Source organism: Maylandia zebra, linkage group LG11 (assembly GCF_041146795.1).
Source record: "Maylandia zebra isolate NMK-2024a linkage group LG11, Mzebra_GT3a, whole genome shotgun sequence".
Classification (NCBI taxonomy): Eukaryota; Metazoa; Chordata; class Actinopteri; order Cichliformes; family Cichlidae; genus Maylandia; species Maylandia zebra.
In genome coordinates this window covers 32,440,735-32,464,140 of record NC_135177.1, presented here as the reverse complement: position 1 = coordinate 32,464,140, position 23,406 = coordinate 32,440,735, and the positions used below count along the sequence as shown (strand labels likewise).

Below are 23,406 nucleotides of genomic sequence, written 5' to 3'. Positions count from 1 at the left end.
ACCATGATGAACTCTGTGGTGTTTTGGAGTGTTCAAGATCCACTCCAGAGGTCCAAGGTCTCTGATTAACTGGAAGAAAGATATAAAATCAACTTTAAAGTAATAAAGTTTCATTTTCCTTATACAAATTAAAATACAAATAAACCGTCTTTACTTGGTTTCCCAGTGACAGCATTGACGTGTTTAATTTCTTTTTGTCCTATTTGCTTCATTTATGCTCCAGTAAAGACAAAATTCAGACAGTAACCCTAACTTATTATTTTCCATCTCCCAGAGAAACCAGAATGAAACAGTTGTTGCTGTTATTGCCACTAGTCCAACTGCCTGTTTGTCGAAACACTAGAATAATCACTCTTCTTCCATCTGGTCCCATTCAGTCATCTCAATGTAATGTCTGCAGTCATTAACACCTGTGTGTATGTTGAAGGGCGCAGGGGGTCCCAAAACAGAGCAATAGTACCAAATATATATTACTTTACATGCAATAACAATTCTGCTTGGAATGAAGTGGACAGAAAACCCTTTTGCTGCAGTGGGTAAACTCACGAAGTTTCATCTTCTGGAGAGCAGGAATGCTACAGTACTGTAAGTGAAGGCAACTGGTATAACTGGTCTGATGGTGGCAGCACAGAAGTATTCATGTAGCTACCACAAAGAAAACTGTCAATGATCACAATGAATTTTCTTGAAAACTGTGGATGCTTAAGAAACAAACATTAAATAGTGGAATGATGAAACTTTATTTGAATTTGAATAAAACTGTTGCCCTAGTGTTTTCAATTGGCAAAACCATTTCTCTGACCAATGGAAATGTCCATCCATCCATCTTCTTCCGCTTATCCGGGGCTGTGTTCCGGGGGCAGCAGCCTAAGCAGAGAAGCCCAGGCCGCCCTCTACCAGTCACTTCCTAGAGCTTGTCCGGGGTAACACCAAGGGCTTCACAGGCCAGCTGAGAGATATAATCTCTCCAGCGTGTCCTGGGTCTGCCCCAGGGCCTCCTTCTGCCCCAGGGCCTCCTCCCGGTGGGACATACCCGGAACACCGCGCCCAGGAGGCATCCTTGTCAGATGCCCGAACCACCTCAACTGTCTCCTTTCAACGTGGAGGAGCAGCGGCTCTACTCTGAGCCCCTCCCGAATTGCCGAACTTCTCACCCTATCTCTAAGAGAGAGACCCCGCAGGAGGTGCCATAGGGGTTGGGTGCATTGTGAGCCAGGCGGCGGCCAGGAGCAGAGGTCCTGGCGGGCCGATACCCAGCTACCAAGACTGGCCGATGGAAATAATTTGGGCAACTTTAAATCTAAACTAGTACTAAAAAAAGTTAAATATTCCAGCAAATTGCTGTTGGAAGCCTTACTATAGCTGTCAGAATCACTTTCAAATATTCATAACATCCATAATTACATTTGTTGCCCTGATTAACACACTCAAAAGAGTTAATTTCTCCAATAAATAATATTATTTATGGTGATGTTAGCACAACAACTACAGTGTTGGAAAAAAGACTTTGTGGCAATAGCAGAAAACTCCTGACAATGGTTAAAGACATTGTTACACACACACACACACACACACAGTCTAGTCCAACACCCATGAGGTTTAAACCATCAGGAATACATTTTCTTATTCATTTCTTGTTGGAAGGTACCAAACTGATTCCTCCGTGAGTCATTATAGATTAAAGAGGTCACACTGAGCATATTTCACACAGTTCATGTTTCTCTTTTGGTTGCAAGTCATATTTCGATGGATCACATCAGTATGACAGACGGAGAAATGTGCGTGGTTGGACAGAATTTCTCTGCGATTCATTATTTCCACATAATGGCTGCGCCTGGCAGCCGAGCGTGAGAGTTTTATCTTGAATGAAAGGGGTCTCCACCACTTCACTCCAGCTCTGAAGCTGCAGCGAATAGTGAGCCAGTAAATTCTATGACATCAAAAAAAAAAAAAAAAAAAAAAAAAAAAAAAAACAGAAGGCATAAATTACATCCCTCAGAAAATTGTGACTATTACGACTGTTCTCACTAATAGCGCACTAAAAGATCGAGGGCGTTCCAAATCCATTCATTCCCTCTAACGATTGTGGGGATTGTAAAAGTGATACTCTCAGTCACTTTAAAAGGCAGACAGAATGGTCATGCTTCTGTTTGGAATATTTCATAAAATCTCATTATTTTTTATTGAATACAGGCTCCACTGCAACATGGAGTCCACAAAAGTCTGGCTTAACAGACAGATTAGCACTGGCACAGAGAGACAGACAACTTTACAGATTTTATTTTCCTATTGATTCTTTAAACAACAACCACATTAATTCAGGTAATACTAATCTGGTAGTGCTACATGCTGCCTGAAAATATTTTATAATTGCATCATAGAGGTGTAATACCTCTTTGACTAAACAATGAAGTTGCAGCCATGTTACTGAATTATGCCATTGAATAATTGACATATAAGCATTTTTCCAGACATTATGTCACCATAGATAAACAGAACTTTGAAAAACTACCCTGAATTGAAATCTGCAGAAGAATTCCCCAACGGTAAGGTGATTATCTGCCAGTTCTCAACATCCAATGTCTATAGCCAGGTGACTACTTAATGTCTATTTAGATAATGCTTCTAAATAACTGCTCAAAAATGCCTGAAGGCATTTAGAGTCTGTTGTAGAACCAAATATAACATGCAAAAACGTTTCATTTCAGCACTTAATTGTACCTCATTGAAATTTCGTTATTGTTAGAAAAGGAATTCTTACATATGCACTAAAATATTTAGCTTCAAAGTAACAGCTGTTCTTACAGCTGCAAACAAAACAATTTAAAAATATTGCAACTTTAACTCTGAAGGCAAACGTTCTCCTTTTTGGGAATGTTTCACTTTTTTAAGTTTCACTACTCCTCAGAAAGTAGGTAGCAGGTGTTTGCAGACAACTCTAGATCTTCCATGAAAAATGACTATTAACCTACAAGCAACCACTCAACCAGGCAGGAAATGCAGTTTGATGACGACATACATCCAGAGTCAGTAATGATTTAGATTCAGTTTAAGGGAAAAATATATATACATAAAAACATAACAAGTGAGTCGTTTTTATAGGAAAATGCCATTCCAAACCTTTAAACAGAAACAGTGTCATATTTATAATATACTGACACCAAATCTCTTATAAATACACACCTAGTGAAAACGTAAGCAAAGAATATGGAAAACTACCGTGGGTTAGTATTAAAATCAGGTCCTTGTTTTGGCATTTTTCCACAGAAAAAAAAACAAAAAAACAAAAAAAAACACATACACTGTTGAATGAGCCTGTTTGGCATTTACCTCAGTATGGATCCAGAACTGGTAGAGCAGGTTTAATTGTATGTGAACAGCGAATATGGATGGAGGTACAGCCAGAGCCATCGGCAAATAGAAAACCTGAAGAAAGAAAGATTTCAGCAGAAATCTAATGGAACCAGAGTACAATGTGACAGGGTCCCAATAACACAGGTTTATTGCTCCAATAAGGTGGAACTACAAGCCTGTTTTTGCTAAATGATGCTTTTATTATTTTCCTGACTGACTATGTTAAACAAAAGTAAAACAATCCAGGTAACAATGTCCTGTAGGTTTAAGTGTTTATTATTCAAAACTGAATAAAACTCACAGTCAGAGATTTGAGTCTTGAAGCTTTCAAAGATTTAAGTGAAGCACTTTAAATTAATATTTCTATTCCATCTATTGTCATTTATTTCAATTTTTAAATGTAGCGCCAAATCCCAATAGTCAATTGCCTCAAAGTGTTTTATATTAGACGTTATATATTAGGAGTCCATTTGTTAGGGACATATTTTGGGCAGATTTGGTGGTCAAGAGTCTTTACAGCAGTTGGATTGCACTTGAGTAAACGAGTCAAACTCCAAGTCCACTGTGATCAGAAGAATCAAGTTATCTAGTACTAAAGTGTGACTAGATTTCTTTTTCATTGTTTTTGGACAATGAGGCAGCTCCATGGTGCAGAGAAATAAAAAAAAACATCAAGTTTTGGATATGCAGACAATATTTCAGTCGTTCATCATCCAATGTTTCCCATGAAATTACACTGTATTCTTGTTGTTAGCAATGACACTTGATGCACCCAGGCTTAAATTAAAAACGTATGTCACAATGACATCAACTGACTCTTCAGTGAAGTCATCATCTCATCAACCTAAAACTACTGCTGGCACTGGTGGTAGTCCATGTTCTACGTTGCAGCTGTACAGGTCTGCACCTGGCACAGGTTCTGTTTAGAGTGGCCCTCCAGCTCAGAGCAGGTTTCTACACCACAAGCAGTAAAAGATGCAGTCTGCTACAGTGGACTTGGAGTTTGACTGTGGAATGAGAGACTCTTTGGAGATAGCTAGTTACTGTAGTTAGCCGAATCTCGTTTTTCAAATTACAACTGTCTAATACTGTAACTTATGTTTGAATGCAATCATGTTGTTCTATTAGAAAAAAAAAATCTGTGTGTTTAAAACAAAGGCTATCACTTGAAACATCCTTTAAAAGAATGAATATTGTCTTACCCATGAGGTAAACGGCTGGGTGACAGATTGTCTGAGGGCAGTGGTAAGGTTGTAGTACTCTGAACTGTGATGAACCTGGTGAGCAGCCCAAAGGACAGCAACCTCTGAAGAGCAATCATACACACACATTGTTAAAGATTAGACAGCAGCCATGTAGCCCTCTATATACAATTCATGCACTAGCCTTAAAGCCTCTCAGTATAACAAATGATTTATGCCAATCAAACCCTGCCCAATCCCCAAATAAGCAACTATACACTTTTATCCCCAGGAGGAGCCATTTTAACCTTGCTTCTGGCCAGCTGTGAAGAAAACCTGAGACCTGAGCCTTGCTGGTCATAAGGGGGTAGGGATTTCAGGCTATTATGACTATGGGGGTATTTGGCTGCAGCTGGTTAGCGTCCAGCTTGATGTCCCAGTGCTCCAGTTTACATTCCTCTGCTGTGTTGTGATACTTGCTACATTAATATCTGTGTTACACTTCATTTTAACATCCAAAGGGAACATGCTTGTTAAGTTTCACTGGATCTCCAGATCGTTTCCGGACCACCCCGTCTGGTCTGTGCTTTTTGGCACCTCCTGGCTACTTTGGCTTCTGCTGCTGTACAAGGAGAATAGTAACCTTCAAATACTTCAGAACCACATAACCCTATATGCAGACTATATATGGTAATATATTCCTTATAGTAAAAGCCCCAGCGATTAAATTAGGTTTGAGTTTCATATGGCAGCCTTGCTGTGTAATGCGATTACATTTGAGTTAAATTAGGCATTAGGATGTGTGAATGTGGTCACAATTGGGTAGTTGAAAATTAAATAACCTACGCTTAGAATTGGCTCAAACGGCACTTTATATTGTTTTATTATTATTATTATTCATTCATCTAAATGTTGTCTCATCAAGACATGCCCATATCTTTTCTGTCTAGGTTCGCCAACTCTTTGGAATTCCTAGGACTTCAACATTGACTACATTTGATTAGTCAATCTTCATCTAAGACTTTCACAGCCTGAAACCTGTCACAGCTGACGCAGATGGCCAAATTAGAGCAGCAATTAACCTGAGCATGCCCCTAGTGTGGCTACAATGCAACCTTCACACAGAATAGAAAACTTAAATCAGGAACCTTGTTGTCAGGCAACTTTGTCAACCACTTCATGACCACCCCTGAAGTGAAGGAGGGTAAAAGGTTCTTTTCACATCTCAGTTGTAGACAAGAGCAAAATCAATCACAGTCCAGGCTTAATAAAAATAAAATAATAATTACAAGAACTTCCATACTAACATGTCCAAGTGAAATTAAAAATACGGGTTGTAAAATTACCCATCAATACATAAAGTTGTAAATCAATATTTGACAAATCTGCTCTTGTCATTTACGGATTGGTTGGTGTTAGCAATGTCTTGCTTACAAATGACTAAAGAATAAGCATTACATAGAAGCTACAGAAGCCTACTAAGGATTTCCAAGGACCAGATCATACATGAGAACACCATATAAAGATGAAAGCTGTGAACAAGAACCCAAGAGCCTCACGTTTTGCAGGTTGCTGATATTGATGTTCATGTGTTCACTGTACAAACCAATTAGAACACTGTTAATGGAAGGACACTACACAGGAAGAGACACTTCGAGGACAATGGTTTATGAACAGCTCAGTGACACCTTTATAGAAAAAACAAGAAAATTACAAATATATAATGTTGACAAGTTTAACTCTTCCTTCCTCTCCATTTCACAAATCTGTGAGTTGTATTAAGGCCAGCAGTCATGAAACAAAAATGGGTCGTGGGTCTCTGCACCTGAACAAACAAACTGCTGAAAACCTAAGGTGAGTGGTAAGAGAGCGGAGGAGCATGGTGATCAGTGACAGTGAGGCAGAATTCAGTTTCAGAAAACCAACCAGAAAACTACCGCTCCTGAGCAAAAGTCCACACCACTAATATTTAACAGGGTTATTGCTGGACTTCAGCAGGTGTGAGAATAAATGTCACAGACTGTTTTTGGAAGTGTCATTTATCGTGTTAAATGGCATATTTTGGATTGACTCAAAATGGAAGCAACAGGGTTGGATTTTGTTTCAAACTTTATTAAACCTAAGTGCCACTGAAATCTGCTGATGAGGCAGAGGAGAGAAGTGTGGGAGGAGAGGAAGAAGGAAGGAGAGTGACTGAACTACAACAGTCAAGCACAAAAATTATGATATTTCTTCCGCTCTGAACCATAGGGTATTCAAAGATGAACTGTCCTGCTAAGAGACATATTCAGAGGATAAGCCAGCCTTTGTTCAATTCCAGCAGCCTGAAGCTCTTGCTTTTTTTCTTCTAACTGGAGTCATGCTTGGCGGGGTTCAAGACTAAGGGCGGCTAAGATTGATGTTTGTTGTCATTGATAAGAAGTTGGAACAGCTAAGCTTCACTGCAAGCCCATGTCCTCATCTCTGGACTCGGCGGGACACTGCATAGTTTGGCAGGGTCTATTCAGGAGGGAAGCCCCGTTAATGGTGAGAACCAGTGCCACAGAGCCCACGTTCCCAGCAAGAGCACAGAAATGCTGTGGACGGCCCTTCCATCTGTCCTCCAGTGAGCCTTAAATCAGGATTTCTAGGGAACAACAAGGATGAGTGCATACTAATCAGGTGATGGACATTTATGACACTTTTTTACCACACCCACAGGAGATACATGTTTGTGACTGTCAGTTCCCCAGTAAACTTGGGAAACCTAAATGTGCCACTGCTTTGCTCAACTGTTTAACCCCTAGTGCATATCAGTGTAACTGCAGGTACCAAAAGCAGTTGTAATCTTATTTAGTTCATTTAGTTTTTATTTATTGTCAGAACGTACAATATTAGAGCAAAAACAACCTCAACAACTAGACAATCCCTTATGTGAAGGCACTTGGTATAAATAGGGTGGTAGTATCCCCCACCCCCACTCCAGCAGAACCAATTTCAGGGAGAAACAATCAACTGTCACAGGTGTGAAATAGATGGGTAATAAAAGCGTAGCATTTTTTTTTTTTTTTTTTTTAAAAAGGTTACGATTGTGATATGCAACCGTAGTTTCACTTATGTGTGCTTATGAGTGTTCAGTACATTGGAAGTCTGAGTAGGCTGAACCTATAGCAGCACAACTAAGAGATGGCTCAGGGTCACCTGGTTCAACCCCAACTAAGCTTTATTAAGGGTTTTAAGCCAAATCGTAAAAATCAAAAAGGGGATCTCTGTCTTGAACCCAAACTAGCAGATATTTAAAGAAACTAAAAGATAAAGCAAAACTTGCAACTTTCTCCTGAAGCTCGCTCCTCTTTTCTAAGACACTGCTACCACATAAGTATGGCCACAGCACATGGTTCATATGCGTTAAAACTAAATCAGACAAAACAACAAAACACCCCCCCCTCCAAAAAAAGACTCACTTGGAATAAAGGCATTTTTGAACTTTCAAATGTTTTTCTAAAAGATTTTTGATTAATTAGTTAACTTAAGTTTATTAATTTAAACAACTCACGATTTAAGATTAAAAATGGTAATGGATTTTGGGCTCTTTGCTGCCATGCTAATGGAAGCCTGCTAACAGACCGAGAATAGAAACACTTAAAATGTGATGTTTAATAGGTAAGCAAATGCTAAAAAGAAGGTTTCAACTATGGCATATTTATACCTATTAGTGCAATAACTAACGGGCACTAAAGACCAAATATTGCTAAGGATGAAAGTCTCGAACTAGGAAATTATTAAAGGAAGTGAAATTTTCCCCTGGGTCAGGGTCTCAAAGTCATAAACAATCCAGTGTGTGATGAAGCCAATTTTAATAACACTCACTCATGTCATTTTATTTTTGACCCTGAGCAGGAGCAGAGGAAGCCTGAACAGCTGGCCGTCACTGGGGACCATTTGTGACCTGGAGATTTATTCTTGTTCTTCTCTGTTCACAAAAGAGAGATTTCTAGGCTAAAGAACAGACTCACCACATACCACACAACTGATTTCCTTTTCCTCCTGTAAATAAATCACTTAAAACTCAATATTGTGGACACACTTTTTTTGTTACAACCTAGAGTCAATTGCAACAAAATGGGGGTTCATCCAGGATAAAATACCCACAGAATCCCTTTACTGTAAATGTTCATGTTTTTCCTTTTCATTCATCTTTTGAACAGTTTGTTCTGCAACATTTTAAACACTGCAGCAGCAGAAACTTACTGTCCCAGTACATGGGCTCAATTGAAGAGATATTGCAGGACGTCTACGTTATAACTTTTTTTAGAATCATTATCTGGCACGTAATCAAGGTCCATAATAATGAAATCATAATCAGTCATGTAATGTGACTAGGTTAAACTTTGACACGGCCTGTTTACATCTATCCAAACCATGTCAGGAGCAGTGTTTATATAACCAGAGTCATGTAAACACAAGAGCCAAAGTCCAATTGAGATCCATAAATTTAGCTCTAGTCAAGGCCACCACCAAGCCCCTACAAGTGCCAATTTATACCTTGAATAATGCTTCTATAAGAAGAAAATATGACTAAATAAAAGAAAAATAATCACCATAGGAGTAGATCCAAACTGACACTCTTAACCATATAAAATGCGTTTACAGTTACATCAATTAGATGTCTAAATCATCACCCGCAGAGACAAACACTTGGCAGTAATAAGCAACATCCTTCAGCCATCATGTGCAGCCCTCTGAGTGGTGGGCTGCCCTGTCAATCACAGGACTAATGGGCTGTGAACAGCTCTCCAGTGTTTGGATTGGAGGACTCTTGGATAGGGTGCCAACCCAAACAGCAACGCAGGGCTCAGTGGGATGGTCGGCCAACTCTCCTCCATCTCTGCCATACTTCATGCTGTCCACACAGTTCAGTCACACACTCTAAAGTAAACACACTAACCCTGGTCAGGCCCACTTGCAGCTCTCACAAACAGGGTGTAAAAACTATGCAAAGAAAGTGACAGGAGAAATAAAATTGATTTTCTGTTTAATTTTGTTATATCAACATTGTGCTTTAATTGATCATATTTCCACGTCCATTATTTCAGTGTGCTGAAATCCAAAGCACCAGTTCTTTGCCCTCCCTTTTATTGCTTTCTGTTGCAGACCCAACATCAGAATCCACCTCTTCAGTTCCCAGAGGTTTACTGAACTGTTTAAAAAGTGGTGAAACACTGTTTAGCATACACCTTTCCCAGCTTCATTAAAATGCCTTGGTGGCATCAAATTAAAACTGAGTATATTATAAAAAATTTAATTTTGGTTTCAGCATTTGATATGTTTCCTTTGTAAAACTGTCCATTAAATACAGAGTTCAGATATATTTAGTTACATTTTATTCAGCTAGCAGGGTTATGATAATATGATGAAAAGACAAAAACATTTACAGTTGAACCCATTTATAGTTTTTAGTATATAATAAGAGTTTAAATGACATTTATAATGTCCAAGTTTAAAGAGAAATTTCAATAACTGTTTTGCATGTGTATGTTTCAGGTAATCAGACCCCATTCACATGAAAAGGAGAGACATTATTTTATTTTTCATTTTAAATGTTACATAAAAAGACTATATCCAGCAAATCAAATAAAAACAATAATTGCTGAAGTAATGTCTTACCACTCAAGAACAAGCAATGTAGTAATAGTGAAAAATTTAACAGGAAATGAGAAAATCCTACGTAAAAATGCAGGTTTGGTTAAAATTCAAAAGTAAAAAAAAAAGTTTTACTAATCTATCCTCATATTCATTTTTCACATTCACACTTCATCTCTCCACTCAGTGGAAGTTTGTCCTCAGCTATGTCTGCAGCTGAAATCACCTCTTCTGTCAAAACTGTTGACAGAGGGAAGTCTGTCCATGCAGCGAGCAGAGCACACGAGGGCAGCAGACAGCCTGACTCTGGCCTCTGCTGAGCTCAGCGACCCTCTCAGTGATCATAACACACACTTCTTTTCCACACTTTGGTTAAAGCTGTACATACAGGCACTGTGGATATTATCTCTTTGTGATGTGTAGGTTCAATCAGACCAGTTTTTCTTGGTCTCATTCTACAGTTCTTTCCCTCTCAACGCACACAGAGCAGACAGTATGAGCAAAGAGGCCTATAGATCACTGTTGATGTTATCTTTACCTCCCATGAGGTCTTTCACTTGCTCTGTTCTGCTTGCGTGAGTGAGACTCCCACATCCTGACCAAACTGTACAGACAGAACCAGCAAACCAAGCAGGAGTCCAGATTCTTCTGTTGGCCCTGCAACCTGCACTAGGCCAGGAACTTGCTGTCAGAATAAAGATTTATGAAGACCTGGCTGCCTGGGGGCCTTTTCAAGGCCCAGACCCTCTCAACCTTGCCCCACAGCCAGAAGGTGCTTCTCTTTAAACAACATCCACACCGCCCAGCTCTCCTTTGGGATGGAGGACAGTGATAAGCACATCTGTTTGTCTCAACAACTGCTGCTGTCTGCAGGGCTGAATGACAGCGGGTGTTTGGACACACCAGCAGAAAGTTAAAGTTAGGTTTGTTTGTCGAGTTGAGTTCAGGTTATCTACTGGGATTGCAGCTAAATTTAATTGTCTGTATGAACTAATCAGAATCAGAAACTTTATTGTCATTGTCATGAGAACAACGAAATTAAGAATGGTCCCCGATCATTGCATCATCCCTAGCAATATCAAAATATAAATAAAATAATAAAATTCAATAAATAAAATAGATAGAATACTTAAAATACTAATAAGATATAACAGTAAAACATTCACATACATTCCCACACACATGCTTCAGACCGTGCATAGATTAACACAAGAGTGGCGTGATGGACATTTTTTTGTAGTATTCAGATGTGTTATTGCAGTTGGATAACAGCTGTGTTTGAGTCTATTAGTCCTTGCTCTGATTGCCCTGTACCGTCTGCCTGAGGGCAACAGTTCGAACAGGGAGTGGCCAGGATGTGAGGTGTCTTTTATGATGTTTTGGGCCTTTTTAAAACAGTGGGCGTAATAAATCATCCATTTCCTTGACTCTAAATCATTTTAACTTGTATGCTTAAAAAAAAATAAAAAATAAAATGCCATCAAGCTGATGCCTCAGCTGATATGTGACACTGGAAAATGTCACATAGTATCAGCTGCAGTGGTGCAGCTGCATCATATTTGCTGCTAAACCGCAATCCATGTTGAAACCTACCTCTACCCAGCTTCTCCTCCTCCTATGCTGCATCAGACCAAAACAATTTGTTGTCACTGACCAACTAAACAACACCACTGTCTGGATATTGCTGCTTCTGATCTACTGTGCATGCAGAGAAAGTCAGAGAGGGCCCACATTAGAGGCATAATGACAAATATAAGGAAGTAAATAAACATCTTTAACTATAATGGTCCTCTCTGAACCAAAAGTAATGATTAACAGGGTTAATATTACGTGTGTAAACATTAAAATTGATTAACCAAAATTTTTTTAAAGTACTCCTATCTAATTGTCACCGAAAGTAGAAGATAAATAATCCTGTGTCCACTTTATATAGTTTAGTTCCTTTGCTTTATCATGGATAAATGTAAAGTGCACTACTTTATAAGGATTACAACATATACAACTGAATTTTGAGTGCTACTTCTTATCATATTTCTGTTCCAGCTTGCATCATGAATAATCCAAAACTACTTTAATCTAGAAATGCACTAGCCAGTATTTACAAAAAAAAAAAAAAAAAAAAAAAAAAAAAAAAAAAATCCAGTTAAAAATGCCAACATACACTGTTTACCAATTCCAGTTCTGTGCTGTTAAAATCAGATTAAACTGCCCTTGTCTCAAAATACATCACTTTGTGGAAGTAATGATACCATCTCACAGGACCTTTAAGTGATGCTCTGGTGTTTCTGAGCTCTGTGAGCAGCAGCAGTTACTGTGGTGAGACAACTGCAGCATAACTCCATTACCTCACATATAATCAGAGTACAGACAGCTGACTAGCTGATTAATGGCTTTACTCTGGCAGGCATGCCTGGATATAGATGCTGCCCAAGAGCAGAGCTGCTATTAGTGGCACTCGCGATATGAGGTTAGAATAAACAGAATCAACAGTGCTGTCAACAACATGGCCGCATCTGAATCAAGCTGGCCTGCTGCTCACCCAAAACCATCTGCGTTCAGGCTGGTTCATAATAGCAGCGTTTTTAACATATATAGTGCGTCTGCTGCTGAAAGAACTGTGGGGAGAAGGAACCCAAAAAAAAGCGCGGGGTTAAAATGGGAATCTGTTTTCTATTCTTGTCAGTCATCAGGTTATTGAATCAATGCGTTTATAGAAGGTGGCTTCTATGGCTGCTAATAGATAAACTAGCGGCTAAATGTTTACCAAGGGTCATATTATTTCAGAGGCCAGAGGAGTTAAATTTTCTGGAAATCTGTCAGCAATTGAACACTTACATCTTTTCTTTCATGAAAAGATAGATAAACATTACCAAGCAGTACCAAGTAAAGTTACAGCAATGATTCGTGAAAATTCTGGTATTAGCAATGTGATCAAGCAAATACTGATATCGGGAGTTAGCATAAACAAACACTTCATTTGAGCCTGTGTGTGCGCAAAGGTCATTCAAATGTTTGGAATTCCAGATTTGCCTCAACTTTAACCACAACGGGTGTTTTCCTAAGCAGAATCACACCAAGTGCCAAAGGCCATAAATACAGTGTAGTAAAAGGCTTTCGCCATTTCTTTTGTGAATGAGAATCCCGAGTTTCATCCAGCTCAAATTAAAAAACAGAGCTGGACATTGGACCGCTCAGTCTTCTTTAATTTGATGTTATCCCCAAGATCAGTGTCTGGAAAGAGCAACATCAAATTAATAAGGTCTCCTTAGTAAAGATGGCATCAGCACAGACGACTGCTGCCCTTCCAGTTATCTTTGAATCATCTTTTCATGTGGAAGTCAAAGAGGGGAAACTATGAAAATATCCATAAAGCTGGTCAAACAAAGTGATATTTCATGCTGAGGCTGACGTTTCCAAGCATGTAGTTGGTTCTTCTAGCATTTTTCTATTGTGATCTTTTTCTTATTATGCAATATTACAAGTTCTATCTTATTCATTTGGACACTACAATTACAGTTGCAGTGTTCAGACTGTTGAGGCAACAAATGGCAACAGTGCTCGTCTTACATCCATTTCATTCTTCAGTGGAAACATGCCTCACTCACATTGGAACATTTTGGTTGAACCTTCCTCTGGAAGAAGCTGGAGGTCAGAAAATGGTTGACCAAGATGACCTCGCCTGACCAGAGTGAGGAGTGAGGACCGTGCCGGCCCTGTCCTGTGGTCAGGGACAGCCACTTCCCTTTGGTAACAAGGGAAAAAGCTTATATTCCTGAGCAAGCACTGCACCAGATGACTATCTGCAACCTCACAATCTTCCATAATAACAACCCAAAGAGGCTGGAGAAAGAGGAAATGAAAGTAAGTGGAACATTTTTGAGACATAAAACTGATTCTGCAGTTCAAAAATAAAATAATTCCAACCGAACACACCACAGAGATATGTCACAGTATTGGCGACATTCCTCTGCATCATGTGACACCAAGAGGACGACAACAGTGGGAAAACGTCATGAGATCGCCTTTCAGGTGTTATTGGATGTTATTCAGCAGACAGAATGCTTCTTAAAATCAGTGAATGTTACTTAACTCAGTTTTCTTGGATTGTCAAAACGAAAATCTGGAGCTTTGTATACATGATAGATGGACTCTGCACTTTTCCAGTCAGAAAGTTGATCCTTGCCCAGTTTTTTTTTTTTTTTTTTTCCCAGATCAGGTAGTGGTTTGGATTTATTCTGTCCCAACAGTTGAACTGAGAGACCCAATTAATAGGACTGCCAATCCCTGCCTCAATGATTTACAGATACGAATCACCGGTGAGCATCCAGACAACATAAAAGCTTATCATCATCAATACAGCTGCTGAGCAGCTACACAGATTTTCTCATTTTTCAAATATGATGCAATACATTGACACAAGCTGATGTTTTTGTATTCATTAGCCAAGTCTTATGTTGCAACTTTGGCTTTTTGCAGATTCACTTGCTTCTTTTAAGTTATTAAACTTTTTTAAAAATGCATTTTTCTTCTTTCATGCATTTCCCATTTAAAAGGAAAGCAGGCTTTTTAAAACAGATGCCACATGGACTCATGAGTTCCTCAGCTCACAGAAAAATATGAGCATCCTGTCATCCTGCCAGGAAAGTGTGGTGCAGTCCCAGTCCATGTAAGACGAGGTAATTCGCATCTGTACTTTGACACTCGTTTTCATGACCAGGTCATTGATCATTTAAAGGTTTAGTGTGCAGGTGATGCTAACAAGAAACGAGGATCCCTCATGTCCCTATAAAAATAATAAAGTAATATGTGTGCATCTAAAGCTATTCCTCAATTAAACAGTGTGTACTGAAAGAAAAAAATCCAAGTTACTCATCTTTGCAGGCACTACAGAGGTTGCCGTGTAGATTTTTAAAACTTGAATGCTGTATGTTCATCATTCATAGTTACACCAGACACTGAATGTCTGATTGTAATTTACCATCTTACACTGTATTCCAAAGTGCCTAAACTCCAACTTACACAAAGACATAACCATGATGGTTATATGCCTTGCACTCTGAAAGTGCACAGTAAAAGTAAAACTGACCACCAGCATCTTGAGCTGATGTTCTCAGTCACCTCAAAAGCACAGAGGCCAGTTCAGCTGTGGCAGAAAGTTTAAAAAAAAAAAAAAAAAAAAAAACAGCTTCTGTTTAGTCAGATTCTAACATCAACACAGAACCAGTGGACTTTCATCCAAAGCTATGTGGACTAGACAGCGGTCAGCTTGATGTGCCTCTGACACAAATAAACATCAGCGCAGGCCACAGATAAATAGCTCTCTTCCGATGTGCTGAGTGGCAGCTGAGCATCTGGCATGAACATCAGACAAGACATGTGGAGAAGCCTTTTTTTGTAGAGCCACTACTCTACAAAATTCTTTGACATGTACATTTTTTTAATATGCTTCTTTTTTTTAAGACATATTCTGAAGGACGTTGCTACTTCTGAGACATGACTTTATACAGCCTGCTGCTGCAACAACTCTGGGTTAAGACCGGAGTCCTCTGGAGACCATGGCCTCTCACATCTGCACAGCTCTAAAGCAGCTGGATGTAACTCAAAAATAATTGCTTCCTCTACAACGTCCAGAAAAGCATGATGTGCATCCTATCTTCACGACTCCTCCCTGTGGGGATGGCAACTAAATCAATATTTTACAGCCATTTATCATCAGCTAACTTTGCAGCTTTTGTTATTACTTTACATACTGGCCTAACAAGCGTAAGATCACCAGTTTGATCCCAAGAGGAGACAAATCCCTTTGCCATTTTGTGAGGTAGAGCATTCTGTGTATATTAAAAAAAATGAAATAAAATCTACTAACAATCAAACATGCAGAGCTACCTGCTACGACATCCTCTTGTGAATAAGGGAGCAGCCAAAAGCAGCAGAGTGATTCACAACTCAGCAAAATTAACCTGGATACATGTTTTAAATGGTTTTATTACTATTGACAAATTGCTCATTGTGAATATTTTACAACAAACACCATGAATCCAAACTGACAGGAGTTACCAACCTTGACCAGGACAATGCTCTTTATAAGTTGATTTCAAGCAATGTTACAAAACAGTGTGGATCTAGATACTTGTGCACCTGGAGTTATGGAACACAAGACACATCTTGAAGAAATAAGCCATGGAAATGGAGGATCAACCCCAACTGAATGAGCGGAATATCTCAGGTCTATGCTTTTGCCAGTGGCAATGGTGCCAGGTAGTGATAATTCTGTAAAGCAATTATTTGTCAACGACCTTTTTCTAAAGAAATGCAGACAATGAATAAAAACTAACGCACAAGGACAAAAACGATGATGACATGTATGAACACTTGCTTCAACTATAAGGAAAATATTGTGGAGAGACTAGACCCAATCAAGTTGTGTAGAAAGGTGCGACCAATGTGGAAGTGATGCAATCACAAGCAATGTTCTTGTGCAGTAAGGTTAGACGGGCACATTTAATCCAACCCTGGGAAACTGCACAGTGGTTTTTTTGGAAACGGTACAACTAGCTCCCATGCTCCGTTTCCCATGAAAATGAAAAGTAATGTCAACACGGGACGAAGAGACGAATGGAAACATTTTGCGTGTGATATCAGGGAAAACAAGACGCTTCGCAAACCACGTGGAGCAACTTAGCGGCAAAAAGATCCAACTTTTATTATTTCTATTTTAGTCAATTAACTGAACTTTAGATTTGGTTTGCTATTATTCCTGTTGTGATATTTAGTTGAGTAAAACAAAATCAAGATGTGTTGTCAATTAACAACCTTACCTGTTGGAACAGGTAAGAATATTTTGAATGTACTGTGCTCATTATGGTTGAAATTCCTGAATAAATAGAATCTCGCATTTAATATGTTACAATGTGTCTACATTCAAATTTTTCAGCCAAAGAAATAATGACTATAAACTTGTAATTAAAACAAAAAAACAAAAAAACAAACAAGCATGTAACAAAAGAGACTCTTCCTGTGCTATAGTTTGTATTGACTGACTAACAATGGTGAACACAACAGAAGGTGAGCACGCAAATTTAAAATCAGGTATGTCGTTGGTTTTTTTTGGGCGGGACTCAGAACTTTTTAGCTGCACCCTTCAGGTAAAGGAGCAATTGTGTTTTCAGAACACACGCAACAACTATTAACATAGCTTGTTACACAAAACTTTTTTTTTTGTAAATTAAAATCTGCACAATAAATTCCCTTCAGCTGTGGGTGAGTGTACGACTGGTACCGTGAGCAAAACGGTGGACCCAGTAGTAGCCAAAGTCCACTCCCAAGAAGGTGAACCACCAGGTCCAGGCAGAGTCCCAGGGCAGCTCCACCAAGCGGTAGTGGTTCCACACATGCATGTAAGCGCTCAGCTCACAGCCTCTCATCAGCAAGCTGTGGAGAGGAAAGGTCAAAGCTCAGTGTCGGCTCAAATGTGCTTATGCAAGTACAGCATTCAGTTTGTGATCATGTACAGCTGCGCTCCAAGGATCACGATAGTCATCTGTTCACCTTGTGTTCTACCTTGACAGAAATTTGTTTAATTTGTAAGTAATTTTGTACATCAGGTATTACAAAGCCTCCCCTGTTTGAGTTCCCATCATTCAGCCGTATTACTGCTCCCCATTTCAATCTACATTTTAAAATGATGCAGAACTAGAAAAGATTATGTTCAACTAACTTTGAAACTAACGTTATATTTACATTGAAGATGAACCACTATAAGAACCATTTTAGAAGAACTACCTTAAAACCAATTTCAGTAAGCTGAAGTTTGTTTGATTAATAGTTTTAATAGTTATATTCAGTTCTGTTGCACATCCTAAACCTGCCATACTGCATGCTTTTATCGCCTAATTTATCTGTTCCCTGCTGGCCTCCTCACATGAACTCACTTTTAACAGGTAATGGTTCTTTAATACAAGATCCAGAGTTACAGCACCTAAAAAAATAAACTAAAAAACCTAAACTAAAAAACAAACAAACAAACAAACAAACAAACAAACAAGCAAACAAAAAACCACATTGCTCAGCCATATAAAAAAAACAAAAAAAACAAAAACAAAAAAAAACACGGTGTTTAAAATGAACAGAAGCCAAATTATGCCTTACTTGCACTATTGCTATGTGACCTGACCTGCCTAAACACTCACAGTGGGAGTCTGGAGACCATTCCAGCAGATAGGGAGGTGATTCCATCACTGATTGTGATCACTGGGGCCCCCGTCTTCAGAAAGCCCACCACCAGCTCCAGAGTCATCAGTCCCACAAAGAAAGGAGTTGCCTGCACAGACACAAAATCATGATTCAGCAGTGTTACAAACCATGAAAACACAACTGTTCCAAGTCCTCTGTTGCCATTACCCGTTGTGTTGAGCATTTGTTTTGGCAGATGAGCTAAAAGCTTGCAGGACTTTCATGTCTTGTGATCCATGATGTTTGTTTCACTGTATGAGCCTGGAGCAATGGGTATAAAACCACAACCAATTGGCAGATTGGTGAACAAAAACATTTATCCAAGCACGGCAGCAGTGGAGGTAGAAATTATCTCAGTGGATGAATTAAACATCAGTGCTAACCAACAGCAAGCTTTCATTTCAGTGATGTCAGGCAGAACCCAAGCAAAATAGAATGAGGAGCAAGATCTTATTTTAAGAAACCTAATTGTCTTCACGCTCACTGATAATATAAAGTCATACATGTTCAGAGAGAGCGCATTAAGTCTGTTAGGCTACGTAAGTAGATGGAGACCGCAGGTAAACAAGCTACGCATCTTATGTTACAGGAACACGTAAAGGGCTGATGTGCCCTTTTCCAGCTCCACAATTTCATCATGGACCTCTACTAAATCAACTTTGCATGATTCACATTTCAGTAGAATTCTTACTCACCTTATACTGTGCCTTTATGCAATTCTTAAGTTCCTCTTCTATTAGAAACAACCCACTTCATTATCACTTTAAGGCCATTCTCCCTAAACAGTCAAATTTCTTCTAACTGGCTGATCTACACATGGATTCATCCACCTTTGTATTCAATGCACATTCTGAGCCACAGTTTCATGAAACATGGAATTCTTTGAGCTGACATCGGGTAGGCACACTGGTAGGAAAAAAAAGAGACAATGACAGCTGAGCGTTTCAGGCAAACTGACGTCTAAGGTTTTAGGTGTCGGGGGGGCGGGGTCATCCTAGTCAGATACCCAAAGCACATCAACGTTTCTGCTTTTGATGTGTAGCAGCTCTACTCTGAACCCTTCCTGAATGACCAAGCTCCTCAGCCTATCTCTAAAGGAGAGCCCAGAAACTCATATTCACTACTTCTATCTATGATCTTATTCTTTCACTCAATACTCACAGTTCACAGTCATTGAGGAGGGCAGGCAAGTACACAAGTACACTGGCCAGTAAATTGCCAGCTTCACTTTCATTCTTAGCTCTCTTCGCCACAACAGATGGTACAGCAGCCATGTTACTACTGACGCTGCTCTCTACACCCTCTCCACTAAGTCAAGAAGGTCCCAATATATTTAAACTCCTTGACTTGGAGCAGAAGTTTGATCCTGAAATGGAGTGCACACTCCACCCTTCTCTGGCTGAGAAGCATTGCCTCGGGACTAATTGGGACTAATTCATACTTGGGACTAATTGTTATCACACTGTTTCATACTAAGCTGCAAACCTTGTGAGTTGGAGGTCACTGCTTGAAGCAGCTAGAACCACCACATAATCTGCAAAAAGCACCAAACTGGAAACCCCCCAACACTTGGCTGTGCCTAGAAATTCATTCTTTAAGTCTCGGAAAACAAATATGGCATTTTTAGCATAACCTTAAATAATATTTTAAGAAGAGCCTCATCCGCTATGCAAGTTGGTTTTTAGTATTTTTTTTTCTTTCAGATGAATGTTTGATAATTTTATAATTTTAAAAAGCAGTTTAAAATGCTCATAAGTCAAATAAGTATAATCTTTTTCAATTGTAATGGACTGTACATAAACTTTTGGTGTTTTCGCAAGTTGGAAAACACTCATCTGGAAAGATGTGCACCAACTTTTACTCATTTTAAAGATACATAGTTAAAAACTGAAAGTTCACACTTAAAGAGAAACGAACAACAGCAGAAAGAGTTTCATGGGGTAAAATGCCTGTAAATGAATAAAACCTACTTTAAAAGAATAACTTCTTACATTGTAAGAACCAAATAGCAAACAAAAAAAGTTGCCATGAACACATGACAATAACTGCTTTTGACAAAACAAATGGTGAGCACCAAGCAAACAGTCAGTGACATGCCTTTATTTGTAACAGTCGTGGAAAGCCGTAATAACCTCTTGATGGGTTTGTCAAACATGGAACAAATTAGTGAGGAACGGGGTTAGCAAACGGGTCACAACAATGACTTTGGCAGCATGTGAGCCCTGCTGCTTAGCTTTAGCTCAAATGTGCTCATTGACCAAGTGACTGCAGTCATAAAGGGGACACACGGCCCCCACAAGAGCAGCAAGGAATGAAAGGCGTGACGAGACCACAGAGGAGCACATCTGCAGGTGAGGAGGGAGGAAGTGTGCGTATTCATGTGTGGATTAAAGTGAGAGTGTGTGTGTGTGTACAAATCCCCATGTGAATGATTCAACTTTAACATGCAGGTGTGTGATGCAAGTGTGTGTGTGTGAATGTGTGCGCACAAGCAGAGGCGAGAGCACCACCAGAGACCAGTGATCACACGCAACACTCCAACATCTGGCAGCAGACTGCAAAGCTGCAGCAAACAAATGGGCTCGCTGCGTAGGCAGACCTCCTCCAAACCCGCTGAGAGAGAGATTATCATTCTGGACGCTGGCCTAAAACCCCCACCCCCCAACATCACCCCCCTCTCCTATCTAGCAGATAGTTTTACCGCTGCACCCCTGAGTTCTTGACAGCTTACGGCAAGACTTTTCAGCAAGGCAAGCCGATTCTCAAACGGCGCATCAAAAAAAAAAAAAAAAAAAAAAAGCTTCTCTTCATTATTTTGTCTTTTTAATACTTGCATCACCTTCTTTATTTTCAGTTCTTTATGATCTTGCATGCGGTCACACTGTTCGCAATTATATTTTGAACTAAAAATTGCACAAGCCTTTTTTTTCTTTTAAACTTGAGTATACTTTGAGCTTGTGTGGACTGTTTGTTGTGGCGTTGTAATAATTGTATTTTATTTTCTTCTGAATTCAAACCTACATGGAAAATGACATTTGTGGACCAGATGTCCCCCCCCCCAAACAGCCATTTTAAAAGGTCACAGTTGAGTGATGTTGGCTAAAAACATGCAGACTGACAAAACACTTTTATCACTGCTGTCTGAGAAATTTTGTGTTTGCATTCAAATCACCAAACAGCTGAGAGAACTGGCAACAACCCAGCCCACAATTCCAAATAACTCCAAAAATCACAAGATTGCATTGTGATTTTCCCCCCTTTGACTAATTTGGCCTGTTGGGATCACAGAATGACAGTGGTGAAGAATAATTAACGACATGCTGTAAACAGTGCCGAGTCACTAAACTGCTCAGGCACGCCCAAGCAAAATATTAATCACCAGTAAGCCCTGCAGCAACAACAAATTTGCTTTATCACACTTGTTAGTGGATTTTTAGGACTCCTGCTGCGAGGGTAATTGTTCTCCTCCCCTGATTTGCTCATAAAAACTCATAACAAACATGTGTTGTTAAACCTGCACCAGCCATTTGTCACAATAAAAGAGTAATTGAGATGCTGTAAAGTGACAGAAGGAGAAAAGAAAGAACGTTGCTATAAATTTTTCATTAGGCAGAAGTAATTAGATTTATACAAGTTGAGCAGATTGGTTATGTCTGTGAAGGTTCTCAGTCATCCAGGTCATCGTAGTCAAAGGAGCTTGCACCATTTGACCTTAGAACTGAAGAAGCTTCTCGGATGAGAGGTGAAACGTCTTCAAGCAACCTAAAGAAGTCCAGACGCTTTTATTTGCAAGCTCCTTTGAAGCAGATTGGTTACTGTGTTGATACAAATGTAACTTTTCCATACTTAATGCAATATTCTCCATAGGTTGACATTTATTAAGTTAAACTTCAAATTTCACTTCATATTTACTCATGCACTTACTCCCCAGAGCTCTAAGTGCTCTGAATAAAAACTGTTCAGTTCAAAAGTCTCATTTAGAAAGAAGCAAAACAGACTGTTTGACCCTTTTTCTTCTGACGAATACTTCAACGGTTTTAAATATGCCGATTTTGAGTTGATTGACTCAACTCAAATCGATACTTTACTGACCAGGTGAAAAGGCTCTGTCAACTGTATCTGATAAAGTGAGGGGACAATGGGGCGGGTTCAGCATAACCCTAAAACACCAGATGTATTAGTTGTGAACGAGAACGAGGCGACACCCACCTGCTGCACATACTGAGGGACATCCTCCACTTTCTCAAAAGATGATTCATTCGGTGTGAGCATGAAAAACATGGCTCGGGCTCCCCTCGACACCGAATCGTATTCCATGGTTTCAGATCTGACAGCGGATCACTCACAGCTGCTACACAGGTGAGTTTCTGTTACCTGTGCAGGTGCGAAGTTCTGCTAAACCACTTCAAGACGTCTGCTCACAGTCTAAGTGCCCTGCCCCTTTCACCTAAAGTAGGTCGCTTACGAAATAGAGAGCGTGCAAGCGGAAGAGTAAACTTCTCACATCGAGGAAACCGACTCTGCCCGGGTTTAAAGTGGCCGCAGGGTTCTGTTACTGCGACCAATTACCTTTAAATCCCCTTTATAGGACGAAAGTTTACCTTTGGTCAGGCTGATACATTAGTATCATTTGACGTCATTTTATCTCGCGAGAGTTTGTTTACGCAGCTTACTGTCTGCGTGTATTGGAGGGTGGATAATGTTTTTTGTGAGCTGAAGTGAAGTTATCCAGCTGTTTAATCTTCACGCACTGTTGCTATTTGTCTGAATGTCAGGTAAAACTGTTCAAAGTATTCGACAGGGTTACAGCCAATATGAACTAGACAAGGGGCATATATGTATAGATTATATATAGTTTACAGTTTATATAGATTACAGAGGCATACTGAGAGATGCATCCAAGCACAGAAGTGAGTGAATAAGATCACCACACACTAGAACAGCTGACAGTTCCCTCAACACATTTCCATTTATTCTTGGTCATGCTTTAAAACTAGCTGCACAAGCTGATGAATGA

General features: G+C 39.5%; 1 protein-coding gene across 1 annotated transcript in view; it reads right to left on the bottom strand.

Moving 5' to 3' along the window:
- The window catches only part of agmo (alkylglycerol monooxygenase), a 49,451-nt gene extending 26,414 nt beyond the window's left edge, over positions 1–23,037 (bottom strand). Inside the window, exons 1-6 of the mRNA XM_004560185.5 lie at positions 22,599–23,037; positions 18,347–18,477; positions 17,437–17,588; positions 4,557–4,660; positions 3,331–3,426; positions 3–69 (exon numbers count right to left, since the gene is read on the bottom strand). Of these exons, the coding sequence (XP_004560242.1) occupies positions 3–69; positions 3,331–3,426; positions 4,557–4,660; positions 17,437–17,588; positions 18,347–18,477; positions 22,599–22,706 (658 nt within the window). The 5' untranslated portion in view covers positions 22,707–23,037. The remainder of the gene's footprint in view (positions 1–2; positions 70–3,330; positions 3,427–4,556; positions 4,661–17,436; positions 17,589–18,346; positions 18,478–22,598) is intronic.
- Between the last annotated feature and the right edge of the window lie 369 nt (positions 23,038–23,406).